We start from the raw sequence: 16346 nt of genomic DNA, 5'->3' as shown, positions 1-16346 counted from the left end.
TATCAACTATTTAAATATTTATGCCAGACACGATGCGGTAGTTATTTGTCACTAGGGTTTCCGCCCTTGTGAAGAGGAAGTACATGCGCTGCTTTCCATGCTTTAACTATAGAACTGCTGGGCCTTGAGGGACACCCCTTCAAGCTAATTAGAATGTTGCAGTCAAAATGACTACTAACGGTGTAATTAATCCCAGTATGTACAATACTTCCTCTTCACTTAGGGCCCCCAAAAGGGTCTGACTACATGTGTGGGTATGTATGTGGATACGCAGACCCACGAGCCACTGCGGCCCCTCATGATGAGGTCAGACTTTTGGTGGCCCCCCACTCCCATCAAAGATTCCCATCCCTGCCCTAAAACTTTTGTTTTAAAAACATCAGAGAAATAATCGAGAACTGACCTAGGGTCAGGAATGGCAGGTACACCTGCTATGTCACAAAGATTGTGCAAAAAAAGCTTGATCATTGACATTTCTGACATTCCTTGTGTCGATGATGCGCAGAACGGATTTAGGTAGTCTTACATCGGTAATACAGGCAATAGGGAAATGCTCATTGATATCATGAGCAAAAAACACAACCGGCTGTGTATTTACAGTGCATTCGGGAAGTATTCAGACCCCTTCCCCTTTTCCACATTTTGTTTGTTTTGTTATATTCCTCTGTGGAGATGGTTGTCCTTCTAGAAGGTTCTCCCATCTCTACAGCGTTCCACCAATCAGGTCTTTATAGTAGAGTGGCCAGACGGAAGCCACTCCTCAGTAAAAGGCACATGACAGCCCGCTTGGAGTTAGCCAAAAGACACCTAAAGGACTCTCAGACCATGTGAAAGAAGATTCTCTGGTCTGATGAAACAAAGATGGAACTCTTTAGCCTGAATGCCAAGCTTCACATCGGAGCAAACCTGGCACCATCCCTACGGTGAAGCATGGTGGTGGCAGCATCATGCTGTGGAGATGTTTTTCAGTGGCAGGGACTGGGAGACTAGTCAGAATCGAGGGAAAGATGAACAGTGCAAAGTACAGAGAGATCCTTGATGCTGCTCCAGAGTGCTCAGGACCTCAGACTGAGGTGAAGGTTCCAACAGGACAACAACTCTAAGCACACAGCCAAGACAACGCAGGAGTGGCTTGCGAACAAGTCTCAATGTCCTTGAGTGGCCCAGCCAGAGCCCAGACTTGAACCCGATCTAACATCTCTGGAGAGACCTGAAAATAGCTGTGCAGCTACACTCCCCATCTAACCTGACAAACCTTGAGAGGATCTGTAGAGAACAATGGGAGAATCTCCCCAAATACAGGTGTGCCAAGCTTGTTGCGTCATCATACCCAAGAAGACTCAAGGCTGTAATCGCAGCCAAAGGTGCTTCAACAAAGTACTGAGTAAAAGGTGTGAATACTGATGTAAATGTGATATTTCAGCTTTTTTATATATATACATTTGTCAAATTCTCTACAAACCTGTTTTTGCTTTGTCGTTATTGGGTATTGAGTGTAGATTGATTAGGGGGAAAAAATAAAGTAATACATTTTAGAATAAGGCTGTAACATAACTAAATGTGGAAAAAGTCAAGGGGTCTGAATACTTTCCGAATGCACTGTATGGGGTCTATTTGTACTGTAAGTGTGATGTCAAACAGGTCAGATTTAACTGGATTTTAAAATTGGGCCGGGTTGGTTTCGATATTACATGCGCTAAATTCAGATCGATGCATAATACCTTGAGCTTGTCTGAAACTTGAGTCATCCAATCAAGGTTAAAGACAACCCGTAATTATCACTTACGATGCTGCATAAATTGATAACAGGTCAGCTAAATGATTAGTAGCACTGGGATGAGCAGAGGGGGCCAGTATATCCTCACCATTTGATACCATTTTCCAGGCATACGTTTAGGGCTAGGCATTCAAATTGATAGAGGTGGAAAGTCATACTGACACACAAAGTTACATTTTACAAAAATAGCCACACCTCTACATGTTCGATCAGATCTGTAAATGTTGTATTAATCCAAAGTTACATCATAGTTAAAAAAAAAAAAAACAGCGTTTAAAAAAATCACAAGGTTAGGTCCATTTCTCGACCGAGGTAGCAGTTTATTGTAAGAGGAAATGGAAGTTACCTGGTGTTTATATAGCTGTGTGTCTGTCTACTACTGTTGCCAATATTATTTAAGTCAGCCAACGTTTTCATGATGAAAGCATACTTTTTTTAAAACACGTTCTTACCCCGCCCAGATCCATTGCAATGGTTACACCTCTTTTTTCTGACAGTCAACTGGAATATGACTTTGTCGTTGTCATACACCCAGTCACTGATGTTCACCTCTCCTGATGTATGGTGTTATATTTCCATCCTGAATAAGTGTTTCACCAGGAGGGACCAACCAATCCCCCAGAGGGAAATGGACCTGCAGAGAGAAAAAACAACAACATTTTAATGCAAACAAAAGTTGAGTCTTCAGTCTTGGTGCTATTTCTAGGTCTATACAGGTTTGTTGCAAGATATTAGAATTGGGCTGCCTGTGTTAATGCAGCCTTAGTCAATCACTCCAGGCACCAGCAATGTAGCCGTGTGTATCACCTTTTTCTGACCGTATGTCATGTGCAAAGTTTTCAGAGTGCAGATGCATGTCTAACTCTAACTGTTATATTTCCTGTACTCCCCATCAGGTGACAGATGGCTCAGTGATAGCCCTGGTGCCCAAGCAGAACTCTGCCTACAACATCTCCACCTCCTCCACCTTCACCAAGTCCCTCAACAGATACGGTGTGTGGGTATGGGTGGCCAGGTAGATGGGTGTGTGTGGGTAGTTGTGTGCGTGCAGGTGTGCGTGCGTGCTATTTTATTCTCGAAGTGCTTTCTGTGAGTACGTTTCAGAAATACACAGCTAAACATTAGAAATATCTCAATAGAATTGATAATGCGTGCCAAGTGTTGACGTTAAGGTCAGACAGTGAAGAGGAGTGATGTGTGTCATGTAAGTCTGAGAGTAACTGGAGACTGTGCAGTCCTTGTCTGTGTCCTCTCCCCAGGATCTCTCTGTCTCCCCCTGCCTTGATCACCCCCCTCCCCCGCCATCTGCTTTATTTCTCTTGACCCCCCCCCCTCGTCTCTTTCTCTTCATCTATAACACACTGGTTATGTGATTTGACATCATATTGGAATAATCTGAATCCTGACCATGTCGTCTCTCTCCCGTCTTCCCGTCCAGAGAGTATGTTGAGGACGGCCAGTAGTCCAGACAGCCTGCGTTCTAGGACCCCCATGATCACGCCTGACCTGGAGAGTGGTACCAAGCTGTGGCACCTGGTCAAGAACCACGACCACTCGGACCAGCGTGAAGGCGACCGTGGCAGCAAGATGGTCTCTGAGATATACCTGACCAGGCTATTGGCTACTAAGGTACCCCACACACAGACAGACAGACACACATTCACACTCACTCACTCACTCACTCACTCACTCACTCACTCACTCACACACACCTGTCCCCCCTCTACCGGTAAACAACACCCAACATCCTAGCTCTCAAACCTGTTTCCTCCGACAGCCATCTCTCTCATTGACCTTTGTTTCCAAGGCGACTGGCTCAGATGCTCATTAACATTTTTCATAACCTTTTGCATGAGTAAGTGCAGCTCCCAAACGCTATGTTGTCTTAATTAGCAGCCTGACCTTTTGAGTGGTTTTCTGATCGTTGGAATCAGGAAGGGAGATGGAGGGGCTTTCTCTTGGATCCTATACCCTAATCCCTAATCCCTTCCGTTGGTACTCTCAAAACAATGTTTGTGAATTGATTATTGGGGAGCCCTAGGAGGGGCATGTTTTAGTTCTTGCACTTACACACACCTGATTTGACTAATCAAGGGCTTGGTGGTGGGTTGATAGGTTGCATCCGGTGTGTTTGTGCTGGTCTGGAAAAAATATGTGCGCAAAGATACGGATATAAATTCCATGAATAGAGCAGACATGAGTCCTCACTCTACATGTCATGAGGAATATCTGTTCTAGACAATATTGCTATTGGCTCAGTACTGTGGCACTAGAAGCACTAGATTCATCAACTGGCAGGCCATTACTTTCTGTTCCTCCATACCTTGTTGGTAGCACATCATTTACCATGCACAGGACGTGCCACACCACCATGCACTCAAGGTTAGGTCTACAGGGGTTAGAGAGTTTGGATAATGAACAGTGAGAGGGGGAAAGACGACAGGAGACTTGGCCTGTATATACTTGATGTATATATTAGTGTAGTTTTGGCCAATATGTTGGTATGTGAATAACTGACCGGAGCCGGCTTCATTCAGGTGATGGGCTAGTGTTGGGAGTGTGTAAAGGAGGAGGGGGCCATTCGACAGACTACTTGATCATGTGTAAAAGTTGATAATCTTATGTGGAAGAAAGGATATACACTGCTCAAAAAAATAAAGGGAACACTAAAATAACACATCCTAGATCTGAATGAATGAAATCTTATAAAATACTTTTTTCTTTACATAGTTGAATGTGCTGGATTTGGAGTCACACTCAAAATTGAAGTGGGAAACCACACTACAGGCTGATCCAACTTTGATGTAATAACCTTAAAACAAGTCAAAATGAGGCTCAGTAGTGTGTGTGGCCTCCACGTGCCTGTATGACCTCCCTACAACGCCTGGGCATGCTCCTGATGAGGTGGCGGATGGTCTCCTGAGGGATCTCCTCCCAGACCTGGACTAAAGCATCCGCCAACTCCTGGACAGTCTGTGGTGCAACGTGGCGTTGGTGGATGGAGCGAGACATTATGTCCCAGATGTGCTCAATTGGATTCAGGTCTGGGGAACGGGCGGGCCAGTCCATAGCATCAATGCCTTCCTCTTGCAGGAACTGCTGACACACTCCAGCCACATGAGGTCTAGCATTGTCTTGCATTAGGAGGAACCCAGGGCCAACCGCACCAGCATATGGTCTCACAAGGGGTCTGAGGATCTCATCTCGGTACCTAATGACAGTCAGGCTACCTCTGGCGAGCACATGGAGGGCTGTGCGGTCCCCCAAAGAAATGCCACCCCACCCATGACTGACCCACCGCCAAACCAGTCATGCTGGAGGATGTTGCAGGCAGCAGAACGTTCTCCACGGCGTCTCCAGACCCTGTCACGTCTGTCACGTGCTCAGTGTGAACCTGCTTTCATCTGTGAAGAGCACAGGGCGCCAGTGGCGAATTTGCCAATCTTGGTGTTCTCTGGCAAATGCCAAACGTCCTGCACGGTGTTGGGCTGTAAGCACAACCCCCACCTGTGGACGTCGGGCCCTCATACCACCCTCATGGAGTCTGTTTCTGACCGTTTGAGCAGACACATGCACATTTGTGGCCTGCTGGAGGTCATTTTGCAGGGCTCTGGCAGTGCTCCTCCTGCTCCTCCTTGCACAAAGGCGGCGGTAGCGGTCCTGCTGCTGGGTTGTTGCCCTCCTACGGCCTCCTCCACGTCTCCTGATGTACTGGCCTGTCTCCTGGTAGCGCCTCCATGCTCTGGACACTATGCTGGCAGACACCGCAAACCTTCTTGCCACAGCTCGCATTGATGTGCCATCCTGGATGAGCTGCACTACCTGAGCCACTTGTGTGGGTTGTAGACTCCGTCTCATGCTGCCACTAGAGTGAAAGCACCGCCAGCATTCAAAAGTGACCAAAACATCAGCCAGGAAGCATAGGAACTGAGAAGTGGTCTGTGGTCACCACCTGCAGAACCACTCCTTTATTGGGGGTGTCTTGCTAATTGCCTATAATTTCCACCTGTTGTCTATCCCATTTGCACAACAGCATGTGAAATCTATTGTCAATCAGTGTTGCTTCCTAAGTGGACAGTTTGATTTCACAGAAGTGTGATTGACTTGGAGTTACATTGTGTTGTTTAAGTGTTCCCTTTATTTTTTGGAGCAGTATATTTAGTCTAAATGTGTCCACAGTGTGAGGACCTTTTCAATTTCAACTTCATAAAACAGTGATTTGTACAATACTAAGCTACATGAAGTTGATATCAGTGATACAACTCTCTAACCCTCCCTTTTCTCCTTTCACAGGGTACATTGCAGAAGTTTGTGGACGACCTGTTTGAGACCATCTTCAGTACGGCCCATCGAGGCAGTGCCCTGCCGCTCGCCATTAAGTACATGTTTGACTTCCTGGACGAGCAGGCCGACAAGCACTGCATCTCTGACTTGGATGTACGGCACACCTGGAAGAGCAACTGGTGAGTGGGTCAGAGTGGATCAGTTTGTGTGTGAGACCGAGGGAGATGGTCCTATGTGCGTCAGGTTGTGAGAGAGGTTTGGTGATGGTGTTTGGGGGTTGAGTGCAGAGGCGCCATGTCCATGGGATTTATATTTATATATTTTTGTTTGTTTGTTTCTCTGTAATACTACAAGCCACCTAGCAATTTTGATGTTTGCTTTAGCTAGCCCAGAGAGGTTCCCAATCTCCCAACCTCCTAACTAGCTACCAAGAAGCCATTTCAGGCTATCAATCAAGTTAGAGTAGCTAACTTGTCTGACTATCTTAGCTGGCATGCCTGCTGGCAAGGTTGGTCGAATTTATAGTAAAGCAAGCAATAACTAAATGCACTGATAAGAGTCACATTCCTTTGAATATTTTACCCAGATTTTAGGAGATACAGAGAAGCATATTTAGTTTCTTTAAAAAAGAACCACCAGTCAGAAGACAAAAAGCTCAAGAGGTGACCTTTAGATATGCAGAAATATAAGCATAGCTTTGAAATAGAATTAAGCATAATGATTATGGCTCTAGATTGCAGGAAAAAAGATTTATTCAGGTGTTTGAAAAATACAATATTCTCCAACCCCCCCCATCTCACGTAGATTTTTGGGGTGCATGCCGCCCCTGGTTGAGTGTTAAGGAGATTGTAAGGTGGAGTATGACGTTAAGATTACTCTCACTAAAATGTTTCTTCTCTTCTTCCCACTCCCTCTCCATCTCTTCCCCCCTAGTCTTCCTCTGCGGTTCTGGGTGAACGTGATCAAGAACCCCCAGTTTGTGTTCGACATCCACAAGAACAGCATCACGGACGCCTGTCTGTCTGTGGTGGCCCAGACCTTCATGGATTCCTGCTCCACCTCAGAACACAAGCTGGGCAAAGACTCGCCCTCAAACAAGCTGCTCTACGCTAAAGACATTCCCAACTACAAGAACTGGGTGGAACGGTATGGATATAGGCTATGTTCAGCGGGCTGCCATTATGGATTAGGTTGAAAATTAAAACTAGGGTAGGAAAGTAACACTGTTGCCATTTGACAGCATGGAACTCGCTTGGTCACTTGGCTTGCCTTTATTCAGCTCACTTGGTTTCATTGGTCAATTGATATGCGTCAGTTAAATATTGACAGTGACTGCTTAAAGATTCTCCCACACACTCTCACCTTCCTTCCTTTTCTTTCTGTCTCCATCCCCCATTCTTTCTCAGGTACTACTCCGATATCTCGCGGATGCCCGTCATCAGTGACCAGGACATGAGTGCGTACCTGGCGGAGCAGTCGCGGCTCCACCTCAGCCAGTTCAACAGCATGAGCGCCCTGCACGAAATCTACTCCTACATTGTCAAGTACAAGGACGAGGTGAGAACAATGGCAGACATTTTTGCTATGTTTGTTTATTTAGAAGGGATTGCACCCTACTTTGGATTTGAAGAACTGCTCAGTTGTCGCTCAGTTGTTGCTCTCTCTACTGCTTTTGTAAAAGCTAATGTTTCTCACTGCTCATTTTATCCCTCTCTCCCTTCCTCTCTCTCTCTTCCTCCCTTCCTCTCTCTCCCTTCCTCTCTCTCTCTTCCTCCCTCTCCCTTTCTCTCCCTCCCTTCCTCTTTCTCTCCCTCCCCCTCTCTCTCTTTCTCGCATTTTGTTTCTCGCTTTCTTGCCATCTCTCTCTCTTTCTCTCTCTGTCTCTCTCTGTCTCTGTCCATGCTCAGATTCTGACGGCTTTGGAGAGGGACGAGCAGTCGCGGAGGCAGAGACTGAGGAGCAAGCTGGAGCAGGTCATCAACACAATGGCCCTGGCTAGCTGAGGACTGACCCTTGCTCTTCTCCTCATCCTCCTCTTCTCCATCTTCCTCTCTTTCTCTCCTCACCCAGAGGAATTTAAACTCAGACAGCGTGGTTTTCAACCCCCCTCCCCCCCAAACATGTGATGGAGCTACTGCAAAGGACAGAACAGGGGAGATTCAGCAGTACTGGGTGGGTGTGTGTGTGTATGTGTGTAAATGTGTGTCTATATGTGTGTGTGTGTGTGTGTGTGTCTATGTCAGACCAAGGCACTGGATGTTTCGTCACACACACACCGAGAGACAGCATCATCGGAAAGCATTTTGATTATCGTCGCTGTTGTCATGTTTTTTGTTATTTTCTGTTGGTTTTCCTGAGTTTTGGTGTCGCAAAGCCCTGTATCGTATAACCAGGATGGGACATTTGAAGTGGAATTCCATTTTGGCATCACAAACAGGACATAACATTGTTTGGCATCCTTGGAGCCAATGGGAGATAAGCTCCTCAGGTCACAGGTCTCCTGTTGGAATCGAAGATCAATGACTTTACTTTTTTTTCTAATTTTGTTGTTGTATTATTTTTTTGAAATAAATGTAATAAACTGCCCACTGATCTCTCGCCACCTGTGTTACTGCTGAATTTGCACAATTTACAAATACGTTACCAAGGAAGACTATATAGATATTATATATAAATACAACATTTTTAAGAAACAAATATTAGGGTTAAAACAACCCATCAACGGCAAAACTTGATATTTCCAGCAAAAAAAAAAAACGATGAAAAAAAAAAAGAAGAAACAAAAAGAAGAAAAAGTTGTGCTGTGCCATGTTTTCTTTTGATGTTGTTTAGTGAAAAGACATTTTATTACATGGAATGTGTATGATTTAAATATGAACATGCTTAGTGACTGAAAAATAATTGTCAAAGTAATAAAAGAAAAAAAGGTACTTTGCCCCTTAGGGCCACCATAGAAATTCCATCCCATAATATTGTCACATTTCTGTATGGGTATGTTGGACTGATGCAGTCCTGCGGAAACATTAAATTGCAAATCTGTCGTGCATTCTCAGTTTTTGACAAGCAAACACAGACTCACGCAAGCATTGCTTCTTTTACTAGACAGTTCCGATGGAATCTAGGTACATGTTCATCTTCCAGGGCTAAAGAATTTGACAGCTTGTCCTACAATGGTTGACGAATAGAGAGCATTGCACTACTTGAACCAATTACAATTGTTAGATACTACTGCACTGTTGGAGCTAGAAAAACAAGCATTTCGCAACACCAACAATAACATCTGCTAAACGTGTATGTGACAAATAAAATGTGATTTAATCTATAGGCTACCCCACCACCAGTTAGCATTACCACGTCTGATGTCTTACCTGGTGGAATAAAGGTTAAAGAAATAGCTAAATGGGGTCAGGGAGGGTTTTACTGAGCCTCTTAGTCTGAAACAACAAAGTTGGGAAAACAGAAAGCCTTTTCCAGCCCTGGGCCCTTCTTCCTCATCTCTTCCCAATGCTATTCTGCAGATAATAAGCAAGGTGATGGTAGTGTGGTAAAGACTGCTTCTTTTCTCATAATCCAGAGATCGGAGACAGGCTGGGGCTTTAGCTCTCACCCATAGGGTGGTCTGGACGGTAGAGGGGGGAGGCACCCTCCACTCATTAGCAACACAAGGCTAAGTAATCCCTTATCTCCCCTGGTCCTTGCTTCTATCTTGACATGTCCACTTGCCATGTGTGACTTAAGATGTTTTTCAAAACTTCTCTCTTCTCTTGAGAGGTTTGTTTTTGGAGGTTTGACTTTGTGGTGCGTTTTTTTTTTTTTTTCCTCTGCTTGCCGAAAACCAAACTGTGGTCTGTAATGTATTTTTGTTGATGTTTGATTTTGTAAATTGTATTTACTTTAGTTTTTTTTATGATAATGAAATGTAGCTTTTGGCAAAAAAAAAAAATGTATCAGGTTGCTTTCCTTGTTGTTTTTCTCATCTCTCTTTTGAACGTGTAAATTGTGCATTACGCGGTACGCTGAAGATGAAGAGACGTCTTTGGTTTATCTGAAGTTTAAGTACTGTTCATAAGGTTTATTTTCTGATCTCTACGATCAGTGTAAAATATCACATCAGATAAGCATCTGTCTTTTCCAGATGGAATCAGTGACTTGCTGCTTTAATCCATATTTTATTTTTTAAATGCTTTTGCAATACATTATATGCCAGGTTCCTTCCTAAACTCCTCTGAACAGAAATAAAAACAAAACACCCCTTAAATAGACATGACACATTGGTACATCTCAAATGGCACCCTGTATTGTACACTAAGGCCCTGATCAAAACTAGTACACTATATAGGGAATAGGGTGCCATTTTGGACATATTCATTGATGTATAAAGCTGTACTGCATTCCTGTTGTCTTTCTCTACGTATCTGACCATTAATATACAGGTGCTAGCCTGGTCCCGGATCTGTTATGTCTACCCAAACATTTGGCATGACAATGACCATAGGAGTTGACAAGACCACACAAACAGATCTGGGACCAAGCTATACAGGTGCTACTTAGTGAGCGAAATAGAACCCTTAAAGGGACCAGGTATACGGCGTCCATATTAGGACAGTGTCAGCCTCACAAGAAGTATGACGCTCTCCTAATATGGACACCGCACATTTGTCATACACTAGCGTGCTTGGACCAAACCACACTCCAAAGTTAGCTTCTTTCAACAGACCAGGGTTCCTTTTTAAGCAACTGTGAGCCTGACTAGTAAATTGTTGGTGAAACAGCATTACATTTAGAATGAGTCATAATCAGAACAATCAGAAATGTTTAACTACTGTACGCACTGATAAAAGAAATTAACTCCCCAAATATGCTTAGTTCGCTTTAAAAAAAAGAATCCCTGAGTACACAACTTTCCCTTTTTGCTGCGCCTATATCTTTCAGTGCTCTTAGATCACAAGTACATGAAATAGACTGGTGTCCAGAGCTCAGTGATTTTGTTAAACGCAGGCTTATGAATTATTAGCATCATAATTTTCCCATGTCTGGGGAAAATACATTACACACTGGCAGCTTCCAAATTCTTTGTGTTTCTCTCATCACTGCCCTGTTATTTTTTTTAAGAAGATAACTTATTCTCCATTTCTCAGGAAATTGCCTCTTGTTTGGAGAATTTCTCTCTGCATTGCTGTTCTGTTGTTTCAATGATATGGCCTTGAGTTTTCAATCAATCTGCTTCAGAGGTTTAGCAGGTTCCTAAGTGAGACTTCTTCCCTCCCCATCTCATGATTTGTCCCTGTTTGTTTGTTTGTATGGCAATTGATTTGTTTTGTCATTGAAGTGGTACGATATATAGCATGTCCATTAAGGAGAATCATGGCCATTTGATGTGGGCAGGAGGAACCAATGCTAAGACTTGACGCAGCCTGACATGAGGCTGTCATAGGAACAAATAGTGCCTGTCAAAATGGTTTGCGGATATCCCTACATTATGAAGCATGAATAAGAAAACAATTGGTTGACGTTTGGTTGACCATACAACAGGATTATTTCTATTGACATACATGTTATGACCGCTTAAGGTCCATCTCATGTTAGCGGAACATTGACCGTTTATGCCCAAACAGATAAGGGTAGTTTCCTGAACCCAGATTGACTATTCCTGTACTAAAAATATCTTTCAGATGAACAACGCATTAACATTTTCAAATGAGCATGATTTTTAGACCAGGTTTAAATGTGGTCTGGGAATCTGTCCCAAAATGACCCATCCAGTCTTGCCTACTCATACTATTGCATTCCCAAGCCCTGTTTTGAGAAGATTCTGATCACTTATTTTCTAAATTTATTTTCTAATTGTGGCAAAATCTCAGTTGCTGTACATGTTCCAAATGAAAACTACATAGGATCCAAGAAAGTACAAATCGATCAATTTCAGAAAAACTGGCAGAGGAGTTTTTCCTACTTACAATAATTCTGATACGTTTTTAAGAGTTTGACTTGAAGCAACTGTCACAAGTGTGCAGGTTAATGTTCATTGTGTAAATATTCTGTTATTTCCTATTTTGCAGATTTACTACTTGTAAATACACATGCATCAAGGAGAGATTAAACATTTTTTTGCTAAATAAAATGGAGTTTTGCATGTATTTTTGGTGTTAAGAAGTGTACAAACACACACACATCTGTGTAGTGGGAAGGGCTTTCATTATTTTTTAGCCAGAGTGAATTCACTCTTGCTTCATTTCACAATAAGATTATGTTAAAAGCATGCTTAAAAATAGAATACTGTTATATTGACTGGTATGGTCTATTATTTCTCATATATCTACTGGAATAGTATATCAACAGTTTGCCATCCATAGAATTACAGATTCCCATATTGGTGGGACAGTTTAACATTTGATGAATTGCTCTATATTACTGTTTGCACTTAACCCTAATTGCTCCAGGGTCGCCGTTGATAATGGCAGGGAGGGAGCATTGGGATATGCAAAAAAACTCAATTCCAATTCACACGTATATAATACCCACTTGTTCATGTGTGAAATAGGACAAATATAAGTACCCACCAAATAGTTATTATTATTCTGGATGTTCAAGTGAAATTCAAATGTGCCTCTGTTAGATCCTGTTAAATTACTATTCTAATTCCTAATTCTGTGGATTAGTACCAGTGATGAGAACCCATTCTATTCCACTGCCATAGTAAATATAAATAAATAACTCAACTAGTACATTTAAATTTACTGATATCACAATCAAAATTAAGCAAAATGAAAAGTGCTAGAATAGAGAATGATTGGTGGTTGGTAGGTGATAATGTTGTTGTTTTGGCAGGAACTACCCCAAGACTAGACATGAGACTTTTCCCTGCTATCTAAGATCATACTTTTTTCTACAATGTGCCAAATTTAGAATCTTCCTTGTAGGCCATCCTTGGAGCTGGACAGAGGAGGAGGTGGATGATGACAATGTAATTTCCATCTGGATGATTAACCCACCTGTTGCCTTAAGATGTTAAGGAGGTGGTCTCAGCCCTACAGCCCTTCACTCACTCCAAGCCCCAGCCCCCCCACCGAGTCCAGTTCAGGATGTCTCTGCTGCAGGAGAGGTAGACTGGTGTGCACCTCAGCCTGACTTCACCAGCTCAGTAAGAACCCCTCTGTTTACCTTTCCCTTGCACTATTCTGCTTCAGTGCATGCGGTCACCCCCAGTCTCCAAGTGTTGTACATGGAGCAGTATCAGGACTTCTGGTATACATACATGTCCATCATACAGTAATTTCTGGTGCTTTTACGAGTACTGCCAGCAGGAAATGTGGCAACATCTAGCCTGCCCGTGAAGGGAGTTGAGGCCTGACCAATGATTTATATATACACTAGATGACTGACAGGGGGAGCTGTTTTGAAGCGATCGCGCCGCCATCTCGGCACTCCCCCTCCATTGTAAGAAATATTTTGTTAGCTTTAGAAATGCATTCATGTCAACATTTGTTTTTGCCACGTTCATTATTTTCCAGACAACTTAATGCAGGGATGGGCAACTCCAGTCCTCGGGGGCTGGAGTGGTGTCACGCTTTTCCCCCATCCCTAGCAAACACGGCTGATTTAAACTGATTGCATTTCACTCCAATAATTAGTTGATTATTGGAGTGAGATGTGTTGGCTGGGGCAAAAGTGTGACACCAATCAGGCCCCCAAGAACTGGAGTTGCCCATCCCTGCCTTAATGCATACTTTTAAATTATATTATGAGATAAACATACGAATAAAAATGAAAAATATATAAACGTTTCCTTGAACTATCATTTTTTGAAAGTTCTAATGTTACTGTCCCCACTACAACAAAAAATACGTAAATACATATAATTTTTTCCTTGAAACATTGAATTGAAATAAAATACTGTAGAATTCCATTCATCCCTATGGAGGACTGCTTCTTCTGTGGAGCACAAATATAACCAGAGGCTTCAAAGCCTCTCATTGGCCAATACATAGCATCAGCATTCCAGGGTTTATATACATCATTGTGGCTGACATGGAAAGAGAGACTGGCATACATCCAGTGACACAGAAGACAAAGGCCTGGTGTGACTTTGAGGACACTGATGAGGAGGAGGTTGTGGAGCCTCCACAGAAGAGGCAGCATGGCTCTGACAAGCAGTGGCTCTTTACTGATGAGGAGACGGAGAAACTGGAGGCCATTCTATGAAGGTAAAATACAGACAAGTGTACAAACATGTAACGTATGATTTGCACATGTAAAATATGAGTTGCACCTGTATAATCATTTTTGTAGTTGCACAAAATATTTTTAGAGATTAAATGCAACAACACTTGCAAACATGTAAGTTGATATGTGAATAAATTCAATAATATTTGAAGGCATGCAACTCAATTTGAGAATGAATGCAACTCCTTTACTAAACTTGCGACTGGTGAATCTTATTCTGTGATTCAAAACTAGATTTGTCCATGTCTAATCTGCGCGCTTTGAGTTTTGTCACTAATTTAGCGACTAACCTCTGCCAAAAGTTTTGTAGTTGTACAAAAAAAATCTGGGTTTGTATGACCTGCTCTGCAAGCAAGCAGCAGAGAAAAACACGACAGCTCTGGTGGGCCGGGTTTTTTCTTCCGACCTGTTTTCAGGTTTCCAGTCTGGGAAGCACGCTTTGCACTGTGCTAAATATGGATCAAATTAGTTAAAATTACTAGCTAAATTATATTCACAGAATTTTAACGCTACAGCAAGGCGTTGGTGAAAAAGATAAAGGCAATATTTAAAACAAGTGTTTGTACATAGCATAACCACTACAAAGCTGATGATTTTCTATTGAAATTACATGGCTAGTTAGCTAGCTAGCATTAGAGCCTTCTGGCTAGCCTGTATCTAGTGGTTCCTGTGTTGTGTAATAGAGCAATAGGTCCAGCAACGTACATGTCATTTGGTTGAGACTAACATTAGTTTAGAAAATATTTGTTAGCTCTATGTATATTTGAGGAAACGGCGCAAACATTTTGTCTAAACTAATGTTAGTCTCAGCCAAGTGACGTACGTAGCTAGACCTATTTCTCTATTACACAACATAGGAACCACTAGATACAGGTTAACTAGGCTCTAATGCTAGCTAGTTAACCAGCAATTTAATTTCAATAGAAAACCACCAGCTTTGTAGTGGTTACGCTAATGGTTCTTTGCTCTGTGTATATTTGGTATGTATTTGGTTGGCTTTGCTAGTTAGCAAGCTGAGATCTGTGTTCAAGTTGGTTAACAATAGCTAGCTTGCTAATAATGTTTTGAGGAGAACAGGCTAGCTTCCTGTAGAATCAAGACAAAGGGATGGGGAAGAAGATTAGATGTGCAGTTCCTTCATCTTGCTAATGTAGTGCCCAGACGAGATGAAAGATAACTGCTACAGAGATAATAAGATAAGATCTCTCTCTTTCTACACTACATGATCAAAAGGATGGGGACACCAACTCGTCTAACATCTCATTCCAAAATCATGGGCATTAATATGGAGTTGGTCCCCCCTTTGCTGCTATAACAGCCTCCACTCATCTTGGAGGGCTTTCCATTAGATGTTGGATCATTGCTGGGGGGAACTTGCTTCCATTCAAATGAGGATGGGCACTAATGTTGGGCGATTAGGCCTGGGTCGCAGTCGCCGTTCCAATTCATCACAAAGGTGTTCGATGGGGTTGAGGTTAGGGCTCTGTGCAGGCTAGTCAAGTTCTTCCACACTGATCTCGACAAACCCATGGGGGCTGAAACAGGAAAGGGACATCACCAAACTGCTGCCACAAAGTTGGAAGCACAGAAACGTCTAGAATGTCATTGTATGCTTTAGCATTAAGATTTCCCTTCACTGGAACTAAGGGGCCTAGCCCGAACCATGAACCATGAAAAACAGCCCCAGACCATTATTCTTACTACACCAAACTTTACAGTTAGCACTATGCATGCCGGTGATTTTAACACGCTACAGCACTCGGCAGTCCCGTTCTGTGAGCTTGTGTGGCTTATCACTTCGCGGCTGAGCCGTTGTAGCTCCTAGACGTTACCACTTCACAATAACAACCACTTACAGTTGACCAGTGCAGCTCTAGCAGGACAGAAATTTGACGAACTGACTTGTTGGAAAGGTGGCATCCTATGATGGTGCCTTGTTGAAAGTCAGTGAGCTCTTCAGTAACGCCATTCTACTGCCTATGTTTGTTTTTGGAGATTGCATGGCTGTGTGCTCAATTTAATACACCTGTCCGCAACTTGTGGCTGAAATTGTCGAATCCAC

General features: G+C 42.9%; 1 protein-coding gene across 2 annotated transcripts in view; it reads left to right on the top strand.

Moving 5' to 3' along the window:
• The window catches only part of LOC106583586 (plexin-A1), a 371415-nt gene extending 362314 nt beyond the window's left edge, over positions 1 to 9101 (top strand). For both annotated transcript variants that reach the window (XM_014167946.2, XM_014167944.2), the window contains exons 27-32: positions 2674 to 2770; positions 3216 to 3406; positions 6071 to 6240; positions 6995 to 7207; positions 7468 to 7618; positions 7969 to 9101. In XM_014167946.2, coding sequence (XP_014023421.1) covers positions 2674 to 2770; positions 3216 to 3406; positions 6071 to 6240; positions 6995 to 7207; positions 7468 to 7618; positions 7969 to 8064 — 918 coding nt within the window. In that variant the 3' untranslated portion in view covers positions 8065 to 9101. The remainder of the gene's footprint in view (positions 1 to 2673; positions 2771 to 3215; positions 3407 to 6070; positions 6241 to 6994; positions 7208 to 7467; positions 7619 to 7968) is intronic.
• The last annotated feature ends 7245 nt before the right edge of the window (positions 9102 to 16346 follow it).

This window comes from Salmo salar, chromosome ssa22 (genome assembly GCF_905237065.1).
Source record: "Salmo salar chromosome ssa22, Ssal_v3.1, whole genome shotgun sequence".
NCBI lineage: Eukaryota > Metazoa > Chordata > Actinopteri > Salmoniformes > Salmonidae > Salmo > Salmo salar.
The sequence above is the reverse complement of the archived record's forward strand: the minus strand, read 5'-3'. Positions and strand labels throughout refer to the sequence as shown.